Genomic DNA, 27,314 nt, shown 5'->3' on the forward strand with positions numbered 1-27,314 from the left:
ATACCAAGGCTTTTTCCCCCTTCCAAGGGAGGTAGCCAAAAAGGGAAAGGCATAAAAACACTCCCACCCATTTCATCCCTAAATACACTCCACACCCCTCCCACCCTCCCTCTCATCTGAGCACCTCCTGGATGACTGGTCATCCCTGCACCCTGCCCACCGCCCTGGGTCAGAAGCAGTGTCGCAAGACACAGCACATCCACAGCAAGGCCGCTTCATTTAATCGGCGACCCCCCCCTCTCCGTCCCCCCTTGCATATAAGGAGAGGTCGGGGAGAAATCCCTTCGGGCTGCGTCAAAATTTACTCACACATACTACCCCACCCCCCCGCCCATTCCTCCTCATGCAATCACAACATCATCCATATACAACCATTCTCCACTCACCTCTGTCTTCCGTCCTCTCCCTTCCTTCCTCAACAGACATTCCCCTCTTCCCCAAAGCCCCCTTCACCCCATCCACCCACCTCATCCTAGGACGTCCCCTCATGTTCACTCCCTCCATATCTGCCTTCCATACCTCTTTTACTAGTCTTTCTTCACTCATTCTTTCCATGTGTCCAAACCATCCTAATATTCTTTCATCAACCCTATCTCCCAAATCCTTTTTCACCCCTGTTCTCCTCCTCACCTCCTCATTTCTCACTCTATCCAGCCTAGTAACCCCCACCATATTTCTCAGACATCTCATCTCAAACACATTCAAACTCCTTCTCTCTTCTTCTCTTATGTTCCACGTTTCTGCCCCATACAGTGCTGTTGGCACAATCACTCCTTCATACAGTCTCCTCTTCGCATCCATTCCCAAATGTCTATTCCTCATTACACTCTTTAATCCACCAAGGCATTTACTCGCTTCTCTCAATCTACATTCTACCTCCACCTTCACTCCACCTTTTCCTGCTACACTTGCACCCAAGTATCTAAAACTATCCACTTCCTCCAGTCGCTCTCCCTTAATGTTCACTTCCAGTCTACTGCCACTTTCACCCCTTGTACATCTCATCACCTTACTTTTACCCACATTTATCTTTAGCTTTCTTCTATCACATACTCTCCCAAACTCTGCCACCAGCTTCCTCAATCCCTCCTCTGACCCTGCCACAAGCGCAGTGTCGTCCGCAAACAACAGCTGGCTCACCTCCCACTTTTCTCCATTTTCTTTAACCATCTCCAATCCCTGACCCACTACCCTAGCATTCACCTCTCGCACCACCCCATCCATGTATAAGTTGAACAGCCAGGGCGACATAACGCATCCTTGACGAAGTCCCACCTTTACTTTAAACCACTCACTCTCTCCATTTCTAATCCTGACACAAGCTCTACTACTCTCATAAAAACTCTTGACAGCTCCCAAAAGCTTTCCTCCTATCCCATAAATCTGCATAACCTCCCACAGTGCCTTTCTGTCTACCCTATCATAAGCCTTTTCCAGATCCATAAAAGCCCAAAAAACATCCTTCCCCTTTCCTATAGCTTTCTCACATATCTGTCTTACCACAAAGATCTGATCTACACAGCCTCTACCTGTCCTAAATCCACACTGTTCCTCACCAATTACTCCTTCTGTTCCTCTCCTAATCCTCTCAATTAAGATCCTCCCATAAGCCTTCCCTACTACACTTAAGGGACCGTCAGGTTGCTTTATAAGGGAGCATGTCCTATAACTTTTTGAATCTCTTTGATGAACTTAGGTATAATTACCATTTACATTTGTCTATAATTCCCCTGGGTATTGTATTCCTCACATGTATATATAAAGTGTAGTGAAGATATAATGAAGTTATAATGAAGTTTAATGAAGCTGTAATTAATCATATGGAAATCCTTCCACATAATTAAGCTTGGTATATATTGCAAGCTTAGATTCTGGGGAATATTTGTTATATTGTACATTTGACCAAACTTATACCTCTGATTTTTTGTGAATTTTCTTTTCTGAACATTTCAAAGATGCTGCAAAATTCAGGTTTCATAAATAGAAAAAAAAATAAAATAAAATTTCTTTTATTTTTTAATATAGGAAATAAAGAGCATAATTTTATCTTTCAAATGAAACAAAAATGACAAAAATCCATCAAGAACAACCGAAGAAATAACAACAAAAAGAACAAAAACATTAAATGTACATGAGAAGGCATTTAAATTTTGCGCGACATTTTTAAAAGGCCCCAGCCCCATAGTCCCCGCTTTTGGTCACTTTACCACTTTTACTTTTCACTTTTTTCTCCTCTCGTTTCTTGTCTCTTCTTACGAGGGCAGACTTATGAATATGGGTGTAGGGTTCTTCAAGAAGAGGAACAACAAATCCTTCTTTATAACCAACATTGTTGGATGCTGTCCTCTTCGTTTGTTTGTTTTTTTCCTTCTCGTTTCTTCATCTGGCACGCAAGGGCCTTCACTGCATTCTTCCTCCTTGCTCGCTGGCTTTTCGTCAATCTTGCCATGATTACCGCAAGAAATTACAGTGAGGAATCAAAAATATGAAGCACGGTGAGAGCTTCAAAAGAACGGGACCTCACTTTGATGTTTCGATGGATACTGATGCCCTGATGTGTGCTATTTCTGGATCTACGCTTGTGGGAGGAGTTGCTAAATACCTCCATAAACACAATTCCGTAGCAAAAAACAAAATAGCTATAGAAAAAATTAACGCTATTCCAATATACAGAATATTTGATACACAATGGGGTTGCCAGAGGTTGCCAATAATTTATCTATTTTATTCTGTATAAAAAGATAGAAACGAAATACAGCTCTATAACTTTGTAGGAGTGTTGCCAACATCATAGAGATTCTTTTTAAATGTTTTCCTAAAATTCGTTCATGTACCAGATTTTTTCGAATAATTGCCCCTGACGGACCCTTAACAGGCTAATCCCTCTGAAACTACTACATTCACACTTGTCCCCTTTTCCCTTGTAAAGAGGAACTATACAGGCACTTCTCCAGTCCTCCGGTACTCTACCCTCTCTCCAGCAAACATTAAATAACCTCACCAACCAGTCCACCATCACTGAACCTCCCTTTTTCAGACATTCTGCATGGCATCCATCCAGACCAGGTGCCTTACCTGCTTTCATCATCTTTACAACTGCCTTCACCTCATCCTTCCTTATTTCTCCTCCATTCTCCTCACTCATCACGGCCATTTTCTTCGCATTTCCCACTGCAGCTATCTTTCCTTCCCTATCCTCCTTCACATTTAGCAACTCCCTAAAATATTCTGCTCATCTTCCCCTTACTGCCATCTCTTCCATTATCATCTCTCCATCTGTACCTTTTACCTTTTCTTCCCTACTTGATTCGCCTCCTCTTCCTCTCTTAATTTCTTTCCAAAACATCTTTTTATTACTTTCAAAATTTTCTGTCATACTCCTACCCCATTTCACATCTGCTCTCCTCTTTGCCTCCTTTACCTTTTGCTTTACTTCTCTTTTCTTTTCTTTGTACGTCTCATATGACTCCCCTGTCCTCTTTTGTAACCAACCTGTGAATGCTCGCTTCTTCTCTTCTACAACCTTCTTTGTTTCCTCATCCCACCATTCACTACCCTTTCTTCTATTTCCCCCTGTCCTTCTTGTTCCACACACCATCCTTGCACACTTTAAGACTCCTTCCTTGAACCATCCCCATTCCTCCTCCACACCCATCTCTGCTCCATCCTTTACTCCCTCCCACTCCTCCTTCAGCTTCTTTTCGTACTCCTTCTCCTTTTCCTTTTCATTCAAGGAGTTCACTCTAAGAACCTCCCTACCTTTTGTCCCTTTCCTCTTTCTCCATCTATCCTCCACTCTCAGCTTACCTTCCACCAAAAAATGATCTGATATTCCCCCACCCTCTCCCCTTAGCACATGTACATCCTTAACTCTTCCTATCATAATCCTATTTACCACTACATAATCCATTAGTGCTCTATCTACCACCCTTCCCTCCACCACCCTCTCCCATGTGTACTTATGCTTGACTTTCTTCCGAAACACTGTATTTGCTATCATCAACTCTCTTTCTAGACACATTTCCACCATCAACTCTCCACTGGATTTAGCACATTGTTTTTTTTTTTTTTTTCCAAATACTTTACCCATCTACTTTTGACAGTTCTTTCACAAATTTTTGCTATTGTACTTGTTAGAGAGACTGGTCTATAGTTGGTTGGGTCTTCTTTATTTCCCCCTTTATATATAGGTACTATATTTGCTTTTTTCCAATCTTTTGGAACTTTTCCTTCTTTCAAGGAACTGTTTATTATGCCATGTATTTTGTCTGCCAGTTCATTCCTGCATTCTTTCAAAATCCAGTTTGCTATTTCATCTGGTCCATGCGATTTTCTGACATCAAGATTACTCAAGTGTTTCATTATTTCATTCTTTGTTACTTCTATTTCTTTCAATGGGGACTTTCTCTTCCCATTCAATCTCTCCAGGTTGTATGTTCTCCCTTGTAAACACTGATTTAAAGTGCTTGTTCTTAATTTCTGCCATTTCTATTTCCTCTGTGTATTCAACACCACCTTGTCTTAATTTCTCTAAATCTTGCTTGTTTTTCAGTTTGTTTACAAATCTGTAAAATAGTTTTGGTTGATCTTTACATTTTTCTCTGACGTCTTTTTCATATTTTCTCTTTTTCTCTCTGCACACTTGTACATATTCATTTCTATAAAAAGTATATATTTTCCATTTTTCAGGTCTTTTGTCTTTCTTCCATTTGTTGTACCAGCACTTTACATATTCTTTTTCTTGTTTTTGTCTTGGGACATATTTTTCCACTCCTTTTTTATAAATTGTTGTCAAAATATTCCATTTCTCTTCCACTGTTGTTTCTTCTTTGTATATTCTTTCCCAGTTTTCTTTTTGAAAGAATTCTCATTTTATAGAAAAAAAAAAAAATTCATACATCATTCTTCCTTTTCTATATTGTTCATTTCTTTTCATGTATTCTTTCCTCGTTTAGTTCCAGTTCAATCAATATGTGGTCACTTTTACTTATTGGTGTCTTATATTCAATCTTTTCCACTATTTTAGGTTCAGATGTGATTATTAGGTCTAGTCTTGATGGTTCTTCATTTCTATACCTAGTGTTCTCTTGTATCCATTGTGTCATTGTAAGGTCAATAATCATCTCGAGTAGAACATTATCCATGAGTCGTCTCCACCCTCTACTGTCATATCTTCCCAGCAGACTTCTTTGCAATTAAAGTAGCCCATCATAACTATTCTTCCTCCATCTGCCATTATCTCATTTAATGTTATCCTTGTGTCTTCTAACATACTTTTATGTTCACTCTCTTCCCACGAGGCTGTTTTTGGAGGCACATAATTTATCACAAACTTTCTGCTCTTCTTATCTCTGTCTTCCACTTCGATCATAATCATCTCTACTGTATTCTTTCCATATGTGACACTCCTCACGTTTATATCTTTCTTAGTCAGGAACATAACTCCACCCCCTTGTTTTGTCTCTGTTTCTAATCCAATAATTATATGCATCATGTCCTACACTGTTGGGTGGTAGTGGACCTTTTAATTTTGTCTCAACAATTCCTATTATGCCCAGTTCTTTTTCCTTCAGATAATCATTCAGTTCATTCAATCCTGTTATTAATCCATCTATATTTGTGTAAGACACTTAATTTTCTGCTACTTCCATTTTTTTTTTTTCTGTTTCCCTTTTGTTTTTCTCTGGTATGGTCCATCTCACTTTCATATTCACTACTCTCCAATAGAATTTCTCTTTTTCTGTCTCTGTTCTGTTCTCGTTTTTTTTTTTTTTTTTCCTTAGCTTCTTGTCTTTTAATTTTTTCCTCCTCTCTTTCCTCTCTATTCATTTCTCTTTTTATCCATACCTTTTTATATTGTTCACTGTTTGCTAGTTTCCCTGTTTTTGCTAAGATATTCTCCGCTGTCATTTGTGACCTGAATGAAATCTTAATTGGTCTGGTCTTATCTGTACTATATTTTCCGAGACTATACATCTCTTCAATTTGTTTCATGATTTCAGGTTCATCTTCCTGAACTAATTCTAGTAAACTGCTTACTTTTTCTTTTTCCTCTTTGATTCTTGTGGTTCTATTAAGATTATACTTCTCTTTCATTCCTAATATAATTATACATTTCTTTTTATCTGCTAAGTCTCTTACTATATTCTCCTTCTGTCTCATCACTTTAATAACTGAGTCTTCAGTTTGTTCTTTCGTTTGCTGTTTTATTATGTCAGCAAATGCAACTTTATTGTTCTCTTGGATTTTTTTCCAATCCTGTGCTTCTTTTGCTATGGACTCTTTATTCTCTTTGTTCTTCTTTAATTCCTCATTCTCATCTTTTACTTCTTTTAACTGTCTTTTTATACATCTATTTCTTTAGTTAGGTTTTTGTTCACCTTCTCTAATTCTTCCAATTTGTCAACTCTCTGCGCAATCAATGCCATTTTACTGAACCTACTCTCCCAATGTTCGGTCATTTTCTCAAGTTTTTCCTCTAGTCTTGCTAATCGGGGGAGGTTGGTATCCCCCCCTCCCCCTCATTAAATCCCTGGAAATTATCCTCACCTTCCATTGTGCTGCTCTTATCTATATTTCTTATCTTTACATTTTTGTTAATCCCTTCACCAAAATCATTGGTCCTTCGCTTGTTTACAAGACGCCTGGCCTCCTGGACCAAGTCCTCCCCTTCCTCATTTCCTTCCATTTCCCTCAGTAATCCTTCCCCTTCTCCTTTTTCCTCACCTTCCCACTATACCACGAGCTTTCCCCTTCCCTGTAAATACAGGAAGGTACTTCCTTGATGTTGAGATCCACGAAAATTTCACTTTTTCATCAGAACTCCAATTCTCGCCGTCCATCTGACGGACGTGTGTGTGTGTGTTTAAGTTAAAGACATGCATCTTTGACTTGGCTACCTACCTTATTATGGGGGTAGAAGCCCTTGGTATATAGATCACATTTAACTCCCACATTGCCTAAGGGTTCTTGTAAGCTCAATAAGTATTAAATTATCCACAATAAAATCCCTAAAAGTACAATAATTCTAGATGGGAAAGGATTAGAGATACAATTTTATATGCTTAACCGTTCCTCTTAACCTCAATAACATTTTTAATGAAGAAAGGGCTGATTGAACCCTTTACTGTTCTATGCTAACATGTGGCACAAAGGTGTGCCCTATAGAATGTCAAATTCACCTTGTTAGGCACTAAAAATTGATAGCTTATATTGATTTGTTATTGTTGATTTTTATTATTCATTTGTTATTTTTTCCATGTTTGTAAAACGATATCTTCAAATTGACACCCTTTAGTTTGTAATGGAGCAGGATGAGCATTTCGTAATTTTTTTATGTTATTATGCATTTATTTTATCTTTTTTATATTTTATTTAATCTTACTAGGTATAGCTTTATTATCTTTTTATATTATCATATATGTTATTATTATTAGGAGGAGCCAAGAAAAGAAGGAGAGAGGGTGGGTGAATGGAAGTGGGGGATGAAATGGATGGGAGTGGATTTATGCCTTTGACTTTGGCTACCTCCCTTGTAAGCGGGAAAAGGACCTTGGTATATGTATATATTATTATTAGGTATTAGCTTTAGGTATTTGGCGTTGCATGTGGCAGAAAAGGGAGGAGTAGAGGTGGAGATAAATTGCTAATTCAGAGGAGCTAGTACTTGGGGGACTAAAAAGTGTAATGAGAAAAAGGCATTTGGGAGTGGATGCAAAGAGATTATATGAAGGGGTGTTTGTGTCAACAGCACTGTATGGGGCAGAGACCTGGTATTTGAGAGAGGCAGAGAGGAAAAATTTGAATGTGTAAAATTAAATGCCTGAGATGTATGGTATGGATTACAAGGTTGCATAGAGTGAGAAATAAGGTGAGGGTAGCTGGGGTGGAAAAGGAGATGGCAGATAGGGCTGATGAAAGAGTACTGGGATGGTTTGGACACATGGAAAGAATGAGTGTAGAAAGATTAGTAAGAGAGGTGTAGAAGGCAGAGGTGGTTGAAGTGAACTTGAGGGGATGACCGAGGATGAGATGGATGGGGTGAAAGAGCCATTGAGCTAGAGGGGGTCTGTTGAGCAAGGAAGGGAGAATGCAGGAGATGGGGTGAGTGGAAAATGGCTGTGTATAGATGATACTGTGATGCAAGAAAGGGAGGGGTTGGTTGATGGAGGTGGGGTTAGGGAGTGGTTATGTGTGAATGATATTTTGACACAACCTGAAGGGATTTCTCCCCATCTCTTTTTATGCATGAGAGGACAGAAAGGGGGGATTGCCAATTGAGGGAAGTGGCCTTGCTGTGGATGTGTTGTGTCCTGACCCTTGGCAGTGGGCAGGATACAGGGATGACCTGTCATCCATGAGGAGCTAAGATGAGAGGAAAGGGTGGTGGGTGGGAGTGAATATGTGGCCTTTGACTTGGCTACATCCCTGGTAAGGGGAAAAAACCCTTGGTATATAGATTTTGTTTTGTTATTATTATTATTACATATACCAAAAACTTTTTTCCACCTTACATGGGAGGTAGCCAGAAGACAAGGCATAGAAACCACTCCCACCCATTCCATCCCATACATACTCCACTCCCCTCTACCCTCTTCCCTCCCTCTTGTCTTGGCACCTCCTGGATGACAGGTCATCCCTGTGTCTTGTCCATTGCCCTGGGTCAGAAGCAGCATAACAAGACACACCACATCCACAGCAAGGCCACTTCATTAATTTGGCGACCCCTCCTCTCCATCCCCTCATGCAGAAAAGGAGAAGATGGAGAGAAATCCCTTCAGGTTGCATCAATATATTTCTCACACATGTGTAATAAAACCACTTGGAAAATAAAATGAAAGGTGACCGAACATTTTCATCTATTTAAGACATACTCCCTCAAAAGGAGAAAAGAAGATGGAGAGAAATCCCTTCAGGTTGCATCAATTTATTTCTCACACATGTGTAATAAAACCACTTGGAAAATAAAATGAAAGGTGACCGAACATTTTCATCTATTTAAGACATATTCCCTCACCCCCATCCCCCACCCACTCCCCCTCATGCATCACAGCATCATCCATACACAACCATTCAACATTCACCCCCATCTTCTGTCCCCTCTCATCCTTCCTCAACAGACATTCCTCACCCAAAGCCCCTACATCCATCCATCTTATCCTAGGACCCCCCTCATGTTCACTCCTTCCACCTCTGCCTTCCACACCTCTTTTACTAATCTTTCTTCACTCATTCTTTCCATGTGTCCAAATCATCCTAATATTCTTTCATCAACCCTATCTCCTAACTCCCTTTTTACCCCTGTTCTTCTCACCTCCTTATTTCTCATTCTATCTAGCCTAGTAACCCCTATCATATTTCTCAGGCATTTCATCTGAAACACATTCAAACTCCTCTCTTCCTCTCTTATGCTCCATGTTTCTGCCCCATACAGTGCTGTTGGCACAATCACTCCTTCATACAATCTCCTCTTAGCATCCATTCCCAAATGTCTATTTCTCATTACACTTTTTAATCCCCCAAAGCATTTACTCATTTCTCTCAATCTACATTCTACCTCCACCTTCACTCCTCCCTTTCCTGCCACATTTGCACCCAAGTATCTAAAATTGTCCACTTCCTCCAGTCTCTCTCCCTTAATACTCACTTCCAGTCTACTGCCACTCTCTCCCCTTGTACATCTCATCACATTTTACCCACATTTATCTTCAACTTCCTTCTTTCACACACTCCCAAACTCTGTCACCAGATGGCAACCAGTGACGTTGCCACCAACCTGACACATATTTTAAGAACCACCAACCTGGAAGTAGTGTGCCAGACAAGCAGGACGATAAAAGACATCACGAAGACGAAAATACACAACAACCAAAGCCGGTGTTTATCGTATTCCGTGTTCAGGATGTGATGAAGTCGGAGAAACGTCATGCAACCTGAATACACAAATACGTGAACACCGTTACGACATCAGGCATGATGTCACCACCAATGCATATGTGACACATAGAAACAAGGAAAACCATTGTATGGACTGGAAGAATGCAGAGCTGCTGATATCCAGACAAAATCCGCAGGAAGTGTTTAGAAGCAGCAATCATTCAAGGAACGAACACTATTGAACAAAACGGGCATGTTCAAAATCTCGCCCCACATAATTCCCCTAATACCCATGGCCAGCAAAATTTTAAATATTTAAACCACCCTTTGTGAACAATTCGCCCCCGGACGTTTGGGCCAGCATTCTCAACCTTTCCCAGTGTTCAATCCCCCCCTTCTCCTTCTCCTCTCCTCCCCCTCCTCCTCTTCCTTCCCCCCTTCTTTTCTCTCCCCATTCCCTCCTTTCCCCTTATATAATCTCAAGCATATGTATCTCAACTTGTACTTGAAAAAGCTTTTCTCCTATCCAGTATATCTGCAAAACCTCCCACAGTGCCTTCCTGTCTACCCAGTCATAAGCATTTTCCAGATCCCTAAAATCCCAAAAAACATCCTTACCTTTTCTTGTAGCTTTTTCATATCTGTCATACCACAAAAATCTGATCTACACAACCTCTACCTGTCCTAAACCCACACTGTTCCTTACCAATTACTCCTTCCCTCTCCTTAATCCTCTCAAGACCCTCCCATAAGCCTTCCCTCTGAAATTACTACACTCACACTTGTCCCCCTTTCCCTTGTAAAGTGGAACTATACAGGCACTCCTCCAGTCCTCCGGCACTCTACCCTCTCTTACACAAACTTTAACCCCTTCCATACGGTGCTGCACACGTAGGCGGCATGAGGAGCAAGTGGATACGCGAGGCTGCCATATCGGCGTCTTGATTATATTTATTGTAGTTGCCCCTGCGTAATGACATACTCTCTAAAATGTCTTCATCACATTTTCTATGGTTATCAAAATTCACGGGTGAAAGAGAGAATGATCAATATAAGCGGTGACTATATTTTATGATGCGAGTATTATTACGACACATCGTACGTCTGACAGCTAATGCTGCCCGCGAGATTTTGAACCGTACTGAAGAGGTTAAATAACCTCACCAGCCAGTCCATAACTGTACCTCCCTTTTTCAGACATTCTACATGGCATCCATCCAACCCAGGTGTCTTACCTACTTTCATCATCTTAGCAGCTGCTTTCACTTCATCTTTCCTTATTTCTCCTCCGTTTCCCTCACTCATCACGGTAATTTTCTTAGCACTTCCCATTGCAACTACCTCTCCCAAAACAACTTTTTATTACTTTCAAAATTTTCTGTCATACTCGTAACCCATTTCATATCTGCTCTCCTCTTTGCCTCCTTCATCTTATGCTTTACTTTGTACCTCTCATACGATCCCCTCATCCTAATTTGTAACCAATCTATGAAAGCCTGTTTCTTCTCTTCTACACCCTTCTTTGCTTCCTCATCCCACCACTCACTACCCTTCCTTCTATTTCCTCCCACCCTCCCTGTTCCACACACCATCTTTGCACATTTTATGACTCCCTCCTTGAACCATCCCTATTCCTCCTCCACTCCTAGTTCTACACAATCCTTCACTCCCTCCCACTCCTGTCTCAGCTTCTTCTTATACTCCTTCTCCTTTTCTTTTTTCATTTAAGCAGTTCACTCTAAGTACCTCCCTACCTTCTGCCCTTTTCCTTACACTTATTCTCCACTCTCAACTTACCTTCCACCAAAAAATTATCTGATATTCCCCCACTCTCTCCCCTTAGAACACATACATCTTTAACTCTACCTACTACTGGTTACCACTATATAGTCCATGAATGCTCTATCTACCACTCTTCCATTCACCACCCTCTCCCATGTGTACTTACACTTGACATTCTTCCTAAACACTGTATTTGCTATCATCAACTCTCTTTTGAGACACATCTCCACCATCAACTCTCCACTATAATTTTTTCCTGGAACTCCATACTTCCTAATCACTCCATTTATTGGTTCATTTCCTACCCTAGCATTAAGGTCTCCCAATACAACTATATTGACATTTCTCCCTAATCCCTCTATGCACTAATTTAAATCCATCCAAAAAGCCTCCCTTTCCTCTACACTCTTCTCACTACCAGGGCCATACGCACTTACAGAAACCCACATCTCCTTTCCCAGCTTCACCTTCATCCACATTAACCTTGAAGAAACCTCCTTCCACTCCACTACATGCTTACCTATCTCTTCACGTACTAGTACAGCCACCCTATCTCTCCCTCGTCCCCTCTTCACTCCTGAGAACCTCCCAACTACACTCCCAAACGAACCTCCCAGCTACACTCCCAAACTCACACTTGCCCCTCCCTTTCAACTTAGCTTCACTCAATGCAATCACATCCATCTTTCTTCTCACAAACATACTACCTATCTCTTTCCTTTCTCTCATCTGTACCACATCCATGCACATTAACCTCTTCCATACGGTGCCGCCTATGTAGGTGGCATGAGGAGCAAGTGGATACACGAGGCTGCCATATCAGCGTATTGATTATATTTATTGTAGTTGTCCCTGCGTAATGACATACTCTCTAAACTGTCTTCATCACATTTTCTATGGTTATCAAAATTCACGGGTGAAAGAGAGAACGATCGATATAAGTGGTGACAATTTTTTATGATGCGAGTATTATGACGCAACATCGTACGTCTGGCAGCTAATGCTGCCTGCAAGATTTTGGCCCGGAGTGAAGTGGTTAAAAGACCCAAACCTTAGGGTACTGGTTAGAAAACTCTTAGACCCTTTACTTTTTTTAGGAATGTTCCCTTTGGGGCTACAGGTAGCAGGATTCCTAGTCTTAACCCCTGTCCCATTTTTTGTCACCTCATACAACTCGTGGGAAAACTTGGTGGCAGCATTCTTTTCCCCCACAGGGTAGGCAAAAAAAGGAAATTAATATGCAGAGAAATGATTCAGGACAGTAACAAGGGGTTGGGGGACAGCATAATGGAGGGACAGTCGCAGTATAATAAAAGTGTCATCATTTCTCTATGAAACAGAGTCTTCCTCTATCACAGACAAAAGGAAGTGTGGCTCTGGTCCGTAGGGACACCCCTTATAGACCGTAAAGTATCAGCTGCATGCTACTTTGCCACATTAACATCCAGCCAGTACCCAAGATGGGGTATTATTGTTATTATTATTATTATTATATATATATATATATACAGCCAAACCTCGCCCAGCATGAGTGTTAGGTTCCTTAGTCTGTTGTGCAGGACGAAATTTGTGTTGGGAGAATAACAGGTCTTATTAAAAAAATAGGTTAGGTTCCCAGACCCTCTCCAAACACTGGTGCATAACACAACCCAGCAGGCTATTTAGATTGTGCTATTGTGAATCATGGTCATGTTCAGCAAATGCTGGGATATTTCACCTATTCGTGTAAACATGAATTTTGTGCACGGTGAAGTTGTATTGGGCAAGGTCTGATAGTATGTGTATTTACCTAGTTGTATTTACCTAGTTGTATTTTACGGGAAGGGGAGCTATGCTCGTGGGGTCCCGTCTTCATATCTCATTTTATCTAAACTATTTTTAAATTCATGTATTGTTTTTGCACACACCACTTTCTCATCTAACTTGTTCCAACTGTCTATTGCTCTGTGAGGAAAGCTGTTCTTTTTAAAATCTCTTCTATAGCTGTCTTTTTTTATTTTCTTTCCGTGTCCTCTTGTATTTCTGTCATCCCATTTTATCAGATTCTCTCTATCAGTAATTTCTATGCCTTTCATGATTCTGTAAATAGTTATCAAATCTCCTCTCTCTCTTCTTTGCTCTAGTGTCTGTAGTTTAAGTTTTTGTAGTCTCTCTTCATATGATAGTTTTGAGAGTGTTGGTGCCAGTTTTGTAATTGCTCTTTGTATTCTTTCAAGTTTTTTTATACATTTTTTTGTACTTGGTGACCATATCGTTGCTGCATATTCCAATCTTGGTCTTATCAGGGTGATTAGGATTTTCCTCACCATTTCTTCATCCAGGTATGTAAATGCAACTTTGATTGTTCTTATTAAATTATAAGTTTCTCCAAAAATCTTATTTATATGTTTCTCAGGTGACATATTATTCATAACAATGACTCCCAGGTCCTTCTCATTTTCTACTTTTTTTATTCCTTCTTCTCCCAAATTATATGATCCTGTTATTCTGTTTTTGCTTTTTCCAAATTCCATTATACTACACTTTTTTGTATTGAACTCCATCTCCCACTTCCTACTCCATTCTTGTACTTTATTTAGATCTCTCTGTAGTGATTCACAATCTTCTTCAGTTTTCACTCTTTTCAGTAATTTTGCATCATCTGCAAAGAAGCTCATATAGCTTTCAATTCCTTCATCCATATCATTAATATATATAGCAAACATTATTGGGGCCAGAACTGTTCCCTGCGGGACACTGCTTATTACTTCATTCCATTTTGAGTGCTGATCTCTTATCGCTACTCTCATTTTTCTTTCTTGCAAAAAGTCTTCCATCCAATTTAGCAATTTACCTTGTATTCCTCCTTCATATTCTAATTTCTTAAGCAACTTCTTATGTGGTACTTTGTCAAAAGCTTTTTTTTAGGTCTAGAAATGCACAATCAGCCCATCCATCTCTTTCTTGTATTATATCTATTAGCCTTGAATAGAAACATATTAAATTGGTGACGCATGATCGTCCTTGTCTGAATCCAAATTGCCTTGGATTTAGTACGTTGTTTTTTTCCAAGTATTTTACCCATCTACTTTTGATAATTCTTTCACATATTTTTGCTATTGTACTTGTTAGAGAGACTGGTCTATAGTTGGTAGGTTCTTCTTTATTTCCTCCTTTATATATAGGTACTATATTTGCTTTTTTCCAATCTTCTGGAACTTTTCCTTCTTTTAAGGAACTGCTTATTATGCTATGTATTTTGTCTGCCAGTTCATTCCTGCATTCTTTCAGAATCCAGTTTGCTATTTCATCTGGCCCATGCGATTTTCTGACATCAAAATTACCCAAGTGTGTCAATATTTCATTCTTTGTTACTTCTATTTCTTCCATAGGGGGGACTTTTTCCTTCCACTCAATCTCTTCAGGTTGTATATTTTCCCTTGTAAACACTGATTTAAAATGTTTGTTCATAATTTCTGCCATTTCCATTTCCTCAGTGTATTCAACTCCTCCTTGTCTTAATTTCTCTAAGTCTTGTTTGTTTTTCAGTTTATTGTTTACAAATCTGTAGAATAGTTTTGGTTGATCTTTACACTTTTCTATAACATCTTTTTCATATTTTCTTTTTTCCTCTCTGCACTTTTGTACATATTCATTTCTATAACCAGTATATATTTTCCATTTTTCAGGTCTTCTGTCTTTTTTCCATCTGTTCCAGGCTTTGTCTCTTTTGTCCTTTAACTCCCTACAACTTTTGTTGTACCAGCATTTTACATATTCTTTTTCTTGTTTTTGTCTTGGGACATACTTTTCCACTCCTTTTTTGTAAATTTTTGTCAAAATATTCCATTTCTCTTCCACTGTTGTTTCTTCTTTGTATATTTCTTCCCAGTTTTCTTGTTGGAAGAATTCTCTTATTTTATCAAAGTTTGTTTTTTCATACATCATTCTTCCTTTTCTATATTGTTCATTTCTTTTCATATATTTTTCTTCATTAAGTTCCAGTTCAATCAATATGTGGTCACTTTTACCTATTGGTGTTTTATATTCAATCTTGTCCACTATTCTAGGTTCAGATGTAATTATTAAGTCTAGCCTCGATGGTTCTTCTTCATTTCTATACCTAGTGTTCTCTTGTATCCATTGTGTCATTGAATGGTCAGTAATCATCTCAAGTAGAGCATTTCCCCATGAGTCATCACCACTCTTTACTGTCATTTCTTCCCAGCAGATTTCTTTGCAATTAAAGTCGCCCATCATAACTATTCTTCCTCCGTCTTCCATTATTTTAGTTAATGCTATCTTTGTGTCCTCTAACATACTTTTATGTTCACTCTCCTCCCATGAGGCTGTTTTCGGAGGCACATAATTGATCACAAATTTTCTGCTCTTCTTATCTCGGTCTTCCACTTCTATCATAATCATCTCTACTGTATTCTTTCCATATATGACACCTTTCACGTTTATATCCTTCTTAGTCAGGAACATAACTCCACCCCCTTGTTTTTTCTCTCTGTTTCTAATCCAATAATTGTATGTATCATGTCCTACACTGTTGGGTGGTAGTGGGCCTTTTAATTTTGTTTCTACAATTCCCATTATGTCCGGTTCTTTTTCTTTCAAATAATCATTCAGTTCATTCAATCCTGTTATCAATCCATCTATATTTGTGTAAGACACTCTTAGTTTTCTGCCACTTCCATTGTATTCTCTGTTTCCCTTATGTTTTTCTTTAGTATGTCGAACTGCTTTATTTTCATGTTCACTACTCTCCAATAGAATCTCTCTTTCTCTGACTCCGTTCTTTCCTCGTTTTTTGCCTTAGCTTCAATTCTTTTCTGCTTTTCTGCCTCTCTTTCCTCCTTATTCATTTCTCTTTTTATCCATACCTTTTTATATTGATCATTTGTTGCTAGTTTCCCTGTCTTGGATAGAATTTTCTCTGCCGTTGTTTGTGACCTGAATTTAATCTTAATTGGTCTGGTCTTATCTGTACTATATTTTCCGAGTCTGAATTTTTCCTCAATTTCCTTTATAATTTCTGGTTCATCTTCCTGGACTAATTTTAATAAACTGCTTACTCTTTCATTTTCCTCCTTGATTCTTGCGGTTCTATCTGGGTTATGTTTCTCTTCCATTCCTAATATAATTATACATTTCTTTTTGTCAGCTAATTCTCTTACTATATTCTCCTTCTGTCTCATCACTTTAATAACTGAGTCTTCATTATGTTCTTTCAATTGCTGTTTGACTATGTCAGTGAATGAAACCTTATTCCCTTCTTGAGTTATTCTCCAATTTTTAACTTCTGTAGCTATTTTCTCTCTGTTTTCATTACTATTCTTCTTCAATTTCTCATTCTCCTCCTTTACATTTCCTAACTGTCTTTTTAGGTCCTCTATTTCTTCAGTTAAGTTTCTGTTAGCCTTCTCTAGTTGTTCCAACCTTTCAATTCTCTGGAAAATGGAGTCTACGTTACCTAACTTACGCTCCAAGTCCTCGATCACCTTATCAACTCTCTCCTCTAGTCTTATCAGTCGGGGGGGGGGGGGGGTTGTGTCCCCCCCACCCTCTTTAAATCCCTGGAACATATTCTCGTCACTTTCTTCTGTATTGCTCCTCTCTATACTTCTAATCTTTACATTTTTATTAGACATGTCATCCTCACTCAGTCGTTTGTTTACCTTCCGCTTGTCTGGCTGGGCCAAGTCTACTCCCTCCTCATTTCCTTCCATTTCCCTCAGTAATCCCTCCCCTTTTCCTCTTTCCCTACTTTCCAACTACTCCACGAGCAATTTCCCCCCCACCCTGCAAAAACACTAGGCACTTCTCTTTGCGTTGGGATCCACAGACTTCAGTTTTCTTCAGAACGTCATCCAAGCCGTCCATTCGCTGAAGTGTATTTACCTAGTTGTATTTACCTAGTTGTATTTTACGGGAAGGGGAGCTATGCTCGTGGGGTCCCGTCTTCATATCTCATTTTATCTAAACTATTTTTAAATTCATGTATTGATTTTGCACACACCACTTTCTCATCTAACTTGTTCCAACTGTCTATTGCTCTGTGAGGAAAGCTGTTCTTTTTAAAATCTCTTCTATAGCTGTCTTTTTTTATTTTCTTTCCGTGTCCTCTTGTATTTCTGTCATCCCATTTTATCAGATTCTCTCTATCAGTAATTTCTATGCCTTTCATGATTCTGTAAATAGCTATCAAATCTCCTCTCTCTCTTCTTTGCTCTAGTGTCTGTAGTTTAAGTTTTTGTAGTCTCTCTTCATATGATAGTTTTGAGAGTGTTGGTGCCAGTTTTGTAATTGCTCTTTGTATTCTTTCAAGTTTTTTTATACATTTTTTTGTACTTGGTGACCATATCGTTGCTGCATATTCCAATCTTGGTCTTATCAGGGTGATTAGGATTTTCCTCACCATTTCTTCATCCAGGTATGTAAATGCCACTTTGATTGTTCTTATTAAATTATAAGTTTCTCCAAAAATCTTATTTATATGTTTCTCAGGTGACATATTATTCATAACAATGACTCCCAGGTCCTTCTCATTTTCTACTTTTTTTATTCCTTCTTCTCCCAAATTATATGATCCTGTTATTCTGTTTTTGCTTTTTCCAAATTCCATTATACTACACTTTTTTGTATTGAACTCCATCTCCCACTTCCTACTCCATTCTTGTACTTTATTTAGATCTCTCTGTAGTGATTCACAATCTTCTTCAGTTTTCACTCTTTTCAGTAATTTTGCATCATCTGCAAAGAAGCTCATATAGCTTTCAATTCCTTCATCCATATCATTAATATATATAGCAAACATTATTGGGGCCAGAACTGTTCCCTGCGGGACACTGCTTATTACTTCATTCCATTTTGAGTGCTGATCTCTTATCACTACTCTCATTTTTCTTTCTTGCAAAAAGTCTTCCATCCAATTTAGCAATTTACCTTGTATTCCTCCTTCATATTCTAATTTCTTAAGCAACTTCTTATGTGGTACTTTGTCAAAAGCTTTTTTTAGGTCTAGAAATGCACAATCAGCCCATCCATCTCTTTCTTGTATTATATCTATTAGCCTTGAATAGAAACATATTAAATTGGTGATGCATGATCGTCCTTGTCTGAATCCAAATTGCCTTGGGTTTAGTACGTTGTTTTTTTCCAAGTATTTTACCCATCTACTTTTGATAATTCTTTCACATATTTTTGCTATTGTACTTGTTAGAGAGACTGGTCTATAGTTGGTAGGTTCTTCTTTATTTCCTCCTTTATATATAGGTACTATATTTGCTTTTTTCCAATCTTCTGGAACTTTTCCTTCTTTTAAGGAACTGCTTATTATGCTATGTATTTTGTCTGCCAGTTCATTCCTGCATTCTTTCAGAATCCAGTTTGCTATTTCATCTGGCCCATGTGATTTTCTGACATCAAAATTACCCAAGTGTGTCAATATTTCATTCTTTGTTACTTCTATTTCTTCCATAGGGGGGACTTTTTCCTTCCACTCAATCTCTTCAGGTTGTATATTTTCCCTTGTAAACACTGATTTAAAATGTTTGTTCATAATTTCTGCCATTTCCATTTCCTCAGTGTATTCAACTCCTCCTTGTCTTAATTTCTCTAAGTCTTGTTTGTTTTTCAGTTTATTGTTTACAAATCTGTAGAATAGTTTTGGTTGATCTTTACACTTTTCTATAACATCTTTTTCATATTTTCTTTTTTCCTCTCTGCACTTTTGTACATATTCATTTCTATAACCAGTATATATTTTCCATTTTTCAGGTCTTCTGTCTTTTTTCCATCTGTTCCAGGCTTTGTCTCTATTGTCCTTTAACTCCCTACAACTTTTGTTGTACCAGCATTTTACATATTCTTTTTCTTGTTTTTGTCTTGGGACATACTTTTCCACTCCTTTTTTGTAAATTTTTGTCAAAATATTCCATTTCTCTTCCACTGTTGTTTCTTCTTTGTATATTTCTTCCCAGTTTTCTTGTTGGAAGAATTCTCTTATTTTATCAAAGTTTGTTTTTTCATACATCATTCTTCCTTTTCTATATTGTTCATTTCTTTTCATATATTTTTCTTCATTAAGTTCCAGTTCAATCAATATGTGGTCACTTTTACCTATTGGTGTTTTATATTCAATCTTATCTACTATTCTAGGTTCAGATGTAATTATTAAGTCTAGCCTCGATGGTTCTTCTTCATTTCTATACCTAGTGTTCTCTTGTATCCATTGTGTCATTGAATGGTCAGTAATCATCTCAAGTAGAGCATTTCCCCATGAGTCATCACCACTCTTTACTGTCATTTCTTCCCAGCAGATTTCTTTGCAATTAAAGTCGCCCATCATAACTATTCTTCCTCCGTCTTCCATTATTTTAGTTAATGCTATCTTTGTGTCCTCTAACATACTTTTATGTTCACTCTCCTCCCATGAGGCTGTTTTCGGAGGCACATAATTGATCACAAATTTTCTGCTCTTCTTATCTCGGTCTTCCACTTCTATCATAATCATCTCTACTGTATTCTTTCCATATATGACACCTTTCACGTTTATATCCCTCTTAGTCAGGAACATAACTCCACCCCCTTGTTTTTTCTCTCTGTTTCTAATCCAATAATTGTATGTATCATGTCCTACACTGTTGGGTGGTAGTGGGCCTTTTAATTTTGTTTCTACAATTCCCATTATGTCCGGTTCTTTTTCTTTCAAATAATCATTCAGTTCATTCAATCCTGTTATCAATCCATCTATATTTGTGTAAGACACTCTTAGTTTTCTGCCACTTCCATTGTATTCTCTGTTTCCCTTATGTTTTTCTTTAGTATGTCGAACTGCTTTATTTTCATGTTCACTACTCTCCAATAGAATCTCTCTTTCTCTGACTCCGTTCTTTCCTCGTTTTTTGCCTTAGCTTCAATTCTTTTCTTCTTTTCTGCCACTCTTTCCTCCTTATTCATTTCTCTTTTTATCCATACCTTTTTATATTGATCATTTGTTGCTAGTTTCCCTGTCTTGGATAGAATTTTCTCTGCTGTTGTTTGTGACCTGAATTTAATCTTAATTGGTCTGGTCTTATCTGTACTATATTTTCCGAGTCTGAATTTTTCCTCAATTTCCTTTATAATTTCTGGTTCATCTTCCTGGACTAATTTTAATAAACTGCTTACTCTTTCATTTTCCTCCTTGATTCTTGCGGTTCTATCTGGGTTATGTTTCTCTTCCATTCCTAATATAATTATACATTTCTTTTTGTCAGCTAATTCTCTTACTATATTCTCCTTCTGTCTCATCACTTTAATAACTGAGTCTTCATTATGTTCTTTCAATTGCTGTTTGACTATGTCAGTGAATGAAACCTTATTCCCTTCTTGAGTTATTCTCCAATTTTTAGCTTCTGTAGCTATTTTCTCTTTGTTTTCATTACTATTCTTCTTCAATTTCTCATTCTCCTCCTTTACATTTCCTAACTGTCTTTTTAGGTCCTCTATTTCTTCAGTTAAGTTTCTGTTAGCCTTCTCTAGTTGTTCCAACCTTTCAATTCTTTGGAAAATGGAGTCTACGTTACCTAACTTACGCTCCAAGTCCTCGATCACCTTATCAACTCTCTCCTCTAGTCTTATCAGTCGGGGGGGGGGGGTTGTGTCCCCCCCACCCTCTTTAAATCCCTGGAACATATTCTCGTCACTTTCTTCTGTATTGCTCCTCTCTATACTTCTAATCTTTACATTTTTATTTGCCATTTCGTCATCACTGAGCTGGTCCGGTGGTCTTTTCATGTTTACCTTACGCCCGTCTGCCTGGGCCAAGTCCACCACATCCTCATTTCCTTCCATTTCCCCAGCAATCCCTCCCCCTCTCCTCTTTCCTTACTTTCCCACTACCTCACGAGCAATTTCCCCCCCCTGCAAATACAAAAAGGCACTTCTCTTTGCGTTGTTATCCACAATCTTCACTTTTCTTCAGAGCGCTCTTCAAGCCGTCCGTTCGTTGAAAGTGTGTGTGTGTGTGTGTATATATATATATATTTTATATATATATATACCCAGTATATTCTGTATTAATGTATTCCTGTTTTGGAAGGTGGATCATTGTGATTAGTGTAATCTAGTACAAAATTGTAAGCATCACCTGGAGTAACCTCATCTTTTTCATGTTGTCTTTGGCAGGAACACAGATTCAAGTCTTCGCATTGCACCCCGGCTGCGTTGCAACTGAACTGATGAGGCACATTCCCTTTGGCTCCTACATGATGCTCACCATTGACTTCTTTGTCAAGACACCCCTCGAAGGAGCTCAGACCACCATCCACTGCGCAACAGACGCCATACAGCACAAGAACCTCTACTTCAGGTAAGTCCTTAGGAAAATTTCCTTCAGTTATAGTAGTTCCTCCCTCCATGAACCTTTCCTTTGAGTAATTCCTTTTATCTTTTTATTTGTTCTTATTCTTGGTAGTCTTACTGTTGTTATTATTACTATTTATATATGTATATAATAGGGAAATGGGTGACGGATGGGTGGTGACAGGGAAATGCCTAACTGGCTACCTTTCACATAAGGGGAAAGAAGCCTCTTGGTATATAGATGATGATTAGTAGTAGTATTAGTAATATTATTTTCTTTTCTTATTTTTAATGAGATTTTAATTCACTTTCCCATGCAGCGACTGCGTTCCCATGACACCGAGCGACTTAGTCATGGATGATGGTGTTGCCAAGAAGCTTTGGGAAGTGACAGAGTCAATGATCAACAAAACCAGCCAATAAAAGTGCTATGTTTTACACAAGTGGGTTCATTTGAACATGTGACTTCAGTTGCAGGATTTTCCTCACAAGTCTTAAAGAAAAAGAAATATTTTACCATTATGTTTTCAAGTAAAATTTCACAGCTTGGGGGAGGTGCATTGAATTAGGGACCTTATGCACACAAGAAAGAGGGACCATATTTGTTTCCATTGATCCTCATACTTGTCTGGACACCTAGTAGTAAAAAAGAAATAAAGAAATTAGAAAGAATTCAAAGAGCAACAACAAAGATGGCACCAACACTCCAATTTGACATACAAAGATTGGACAAACTCGAACTACCAACCCTGGAACAAAGAAGAGAAAAAGGAGACCTGTTAACCATCTACAGAATTATGAAAGAGATGGAAGTACATACATATAACAAAGGCTTTTTCCCCCTACATGGGGGGTAGCCAAAAAGAAAAAGGCATAGAAACCACTCCCACCCATTCCATTTCCTATATATTCCACTCCCCTCCACCCTCCTCCCTCCCTCTTATCTTGGCACCTCCTGGATGACGGGTCATCCCTGCATCCTGTCCTAGATAGAAATCACTTACTAAAGTGGGATAGGAGAAAAACAAGAGGATACAAAATGAAACTTAAAAAGGATAGTTAGAGAAGAGAGCTGAAAAAGAATAGCTTCCCACACAGAGTGATAGATATCTGGAACAAACTGAATGAAGAAACAGTGAGTGCAAAAACTATACAAGAATTTAAGATCAAACTGGATGCTGAAAGATACAAAAGCAGGTCACTACAAGCATAGCTCTCTTCCCATAAAATACAACTAGGTAAAACTAAGTGAATACACGTACACACACATAAACCACCAAGCAGTCAACAGTGTCAGCTAGAGCTCCATAGGCTACTGAATTAAGACAAAAATTCTCAATAGTGCAAGAAGAATGGGAGGCCTGGGTTGTATTGAGTGGGAGGGGGAGTACTTGTGGTTGCCCAAAGTGATCTAGAGATGTGCTAGTAATGTCTATTGAGAGAAAATACAACAAAATCAAGAGAGATCAAGTGAAAATTATGACAATTTTTAATTGAACATTGACATGAATGCAGAGCCCTCTGGAGGCACTATACCAAAACTTAATGTAAACAGAGGTCTAGAAATGCCAAGGGGAATACATAGGCTACGTACTGACAATCCTTTTTCTGGATTTGGTAAGTACAAAAGAAGAAATTTGAGTAAAATCATAGACATGGAAAGGGAGATGAGTTTTAATAGAAACTCATGGGGCAGGGAATTCATGGGACTAAAGAAACAGATTATGAATTTAAGCAAAGACTACTTTGAAGTAAACAAAGAGGTGTGTGATTTAGAAAAAAAATACTGAAATAAATAATGAACTGAGTAAATTAAAAAAGAACTAATCAAGGTTAAATGTGAAAATGAAAGCATGAAAAACAAAGATACCACCAATAGTGAGAATTTTAAAAAAGAAATTACAAAATACAAGCAATTTCTGAAAGAATTAAACAAATTTTAGGAGGCAAAAATTTGCAGATTAAGAAATTGAAAGAAAACAGAAAATTAAGAGATTTTAAAGAAATTGTGCAACAACAAATGCAGTAGAATGTAAAGGATACAACTATTCAAGTAATCAAAGATAAAGCAAATTTGGTTTGAGATGTAGTGGATAGAAAATATATGGACTAAAGGAAAAACATGGCATGGTTAGGTACTCGAGGAAAAAAAGCAGAAAAAGAATTAGCAAAAACAATTCTAAAAAAGTACAAGAAGTACATACATACATATACCAAGGCTTTTTCCCCCTTACAAGGGGGGTAGCCAAAAAGAAAAAGGCATAAAATCATTCCCACCCATTCCATCCCTGAATACACTCCACACCCCTCCACCCTCCCTCTTATCTTAGCACCTCCTGAATGACGGGTCATCCCTGCATCCTGTCCACTGCCCTGGGTCAGAAGCAGTGTCGCAAGACACAGCACATCCACAGCAAGGCCGCTTCATTAAATCGGCGACCCCCCCTCTCCGTCCCCCCATTGCATAAGATGAGAGGACAGGGAGAAATCCCTTCGGGCTGCATCAAATTTTGATCACACATACTACCTCACCCCCCTTTCACCTGCCCATTCCACCTCATGCAATCACAACATCATCCATATACAACCATTCTCCATTCACCCCTGTCTTCTGTCCTCTCCCGTCCTTCCTCAACAGACATTCCCCTCTTCCCCAAAGCCCCCTTCACCCCATCCATCCACCTCATCCTAGGACGTCCCCTCATGTTCACTCCCTCCACATCTGCCTTCCACACCTCTTTTACTAGTCTTTCTTCACTCATTCTTTCCATGTGTCCAAACCATCCTAATACTCTTTCATCAACCCTATCTCCCAGCTCCTTTTCCACCCCTGTTCTCCTCCTCACCTCCTCATTTCCCACTCTATCTAGCCTAGTAACCCCCATCATACTTCTCAGACACCTCATCTCAAACACATTCAAACTCCTTCTCTCTTCTTCTCTTATGTTCCATGTTTCTGCCCCATACAGTGCTGTTGGCACAATCACTCCTTCATACAGTCTCCTCTTCGCATCCATTCCCAAATGTCTATTCCTCATTACACTCTTTAATCCACCAAGGCATTTACTTGCTTCTCTCAATCTACATTCTACCTCCACTTTCACTCCACCTTTCCCTGCCACATTTGCACCCAAGTATCTAAAACTATCCACTTCCTCCAGTCGCTCTCCCTTGTAAATCTCATCACCTTACTTTTACCCACATTTATCTTTAGCTTTCTTCTATCACATACTCTCCCAAACTCTGCCACCAACTTCCTCAATCCCTCCTCCGATCCTGCCACAAGCGCAGTGTCGTCCGCAAACAACAGCTGGCTCACCTCCCACTTTTCTCCATTTTCTTTAACCATCTCTAATCCTTTGCCCACTACCCTTGCATTTACCTCTCGCACCACCCCATCCATGTATAAGTTGAACAGCCAGGGCGACATAACGCATCCTTGACGAAGTCCCACCTTTACCTCAAACCACTCATTATCTCCATTTCCAATCCTCTACTACTCACATAAAAACTCTTGACAACTCCCAGAAGCTTTCCTCCTATCCCTTATATCTGCATAACCTCCCACAGTGCCTTCCTGTCTACCCTATCATAAGCCTTTTCCAGATCCATAAAAGCCATAAAAACATCCTTCCCCTTTCCTATAGCTTTCTCACATATCTGTCTTACCACAAAGATCTCATCTACACAACCTCTACCCGTCCTAAATCCACACTGTTCCTCACCAATTACTCCTTCTGTTCCTCTCCTAATCCTCTCAATCAAGATCCTCCCATAAGCCTTCCCAACTACACTCAACAAGCTAATCCCTCTGAAACTACTACATTCACACTTGTCCCCTTTTCCCTTGTAAAGAGGAACTATACAGGCACTCCTCCAGTCCTCCGGCACTCTACCCTCTCTCCAACAAACATTAACCACTTCACTCCGGACTTAAATCTCGCGGGCAGCAGCCAATGCCAGCCGTACGACATGTCGTAATAATACTCGCATCATAAAATATAGTCACCACTTATATCGATCGTTCTCTCTTTCACCCGCGAATTTTGAAAACCACAGAGAATGGGATTCAAGGCACATTTGGGAGAATGTAAAAACACAGGGGCGACTACAATAAATATAATCAAGACGCCGATATGGCAGCATCGCGAATCCACTTGCTCCTCATGACGCCTACGTAGGCGGCACCGTATGGAAGGGGTTAAATAACCACACCAGCAAGTCCACCATAACTGCACCTCCTTTCTTCAAACATTCTGCATGGCATCCATCCAGACCAGGTGCCTTACCTGCTTTCATCATCTTAACAACTGCCTTCACCTCATCCTTCCTTATTTCTCCTCCATTCTCCTCATTCATCACTCTCATTTTCTTCGCACTTCCCACTGCAGCAATCTTTCCCTCCCTATCCTCCTTCACATTTAGCAACTCCCTAAAATATTCTGCCCATCTTCCCCTTACTGCCTCCTCTTCCATTATCATCTCTCCATCTGCACCTTTTACCTTTTCTTCTCTACTTGATTCGCCTCCTCTTCCTCTCTTAATTTATTTCCAAAACATCTTTTTATTACTATCAAAATTTTCTGTCAAACTCTTACCCCATTTCACATCTGCTCTCCTCTTTGCTACCTTTACCTTTTGCTTTACTTCTCTTTTCTTTTCTTTGTACTTCTCATATGACTCCCTCATCCTATTTTGTAACCAATTTGTGAAAGCTCGCCTCTTCTCTTCTACAACCTTCTTTGTTTCCTCATCCCACCATTCACTACCCTTTCTTCTATTTCCCCCTGTCCTTTTTGTTCCACACACCATCCTTGCACACTTTATGACTCCCTCCTTGAACCATCCCCATTCCTCCTCCACACCCATCTCTGCTCCATCCTTTACTCCCTCCCACTCCTCCTTCAGCTTCTTTCTGTACTCCTTCTCCTTTTCCTTCTCATTCAAACAAGAAGTAGTAAAGGAAATAGAAGCATATAGAATGGAATAAGATTCAAGAGAATGAAATTGACCTCTAAAGATAACATTAAGGTCACAAATGGTAGAAGACATACTAGCAAAATCAGGAAAGTTAACAAAGAGTGAACACTACAACAGTATATGGATGAAAAGAGAAATGTTGAGGAAAGAGAGTAAACACGAAGAGATGTACATACATATACATATACCAAAGGCTTTTTCCCCTTTACAAGGGAGGTAGCCAAAAAACAAAGGCATAAAATCCATTCCCACCCATTCCATCCCTAATACACTCCACTCCCCTCCACCCTCTAACCTCCCTCTTATCTTGGCACCTCCTGGATGACGGGTCATCCCTGCATCCA

General features: G+C 39.1%; 1 protein-coding gene across 2 annotated transcripts in view; it reads left to right on the forward strand.

Annotated features, from left to right (window-relative positions):
• Positions 1–26,271, forward strand: part of LOC143025483 (retinol dehydrogenase 12-like) — a 144,571-nt gene extending 118,300 nt beyond the window's left edge. For both annotated transcript variants that reach the window (XM_076185210.1, XM_076185209.1), the window contains exons 6-7: positions 21,814–21,997; positions 22,311–26,271. In XM_076185210.1, the coding sequence (XP_076041325.1) occupies positions 21,814–21,997; positions 22,311–22,413 (287 nt within the window). In that variant the 3' untranslated portion in view covers positions 22,414–26,271. The remainder of the gene's footprint in view (positions 1–21,813; positions 21,998–22,310) is intronic.
• Positions 26,272–27,314: the final 1,043 nt, after the last annotated feature.

This window comes from Oratosquilla oratoria, chromosome 5, assembly GCF_046742065.1.
Source record: "Oratosquilla oratoria isolate Oo_2021 chromosome 5, ASM4674206v1, whole genome shotgun sequence".
Taxonomy (NCBI): Eukaryota; Metazoa; Arthropoda; class Malacostraca; order Stomatopoda; family Squillidae; genus Oratosquilla; species Oratosquilla oratoria.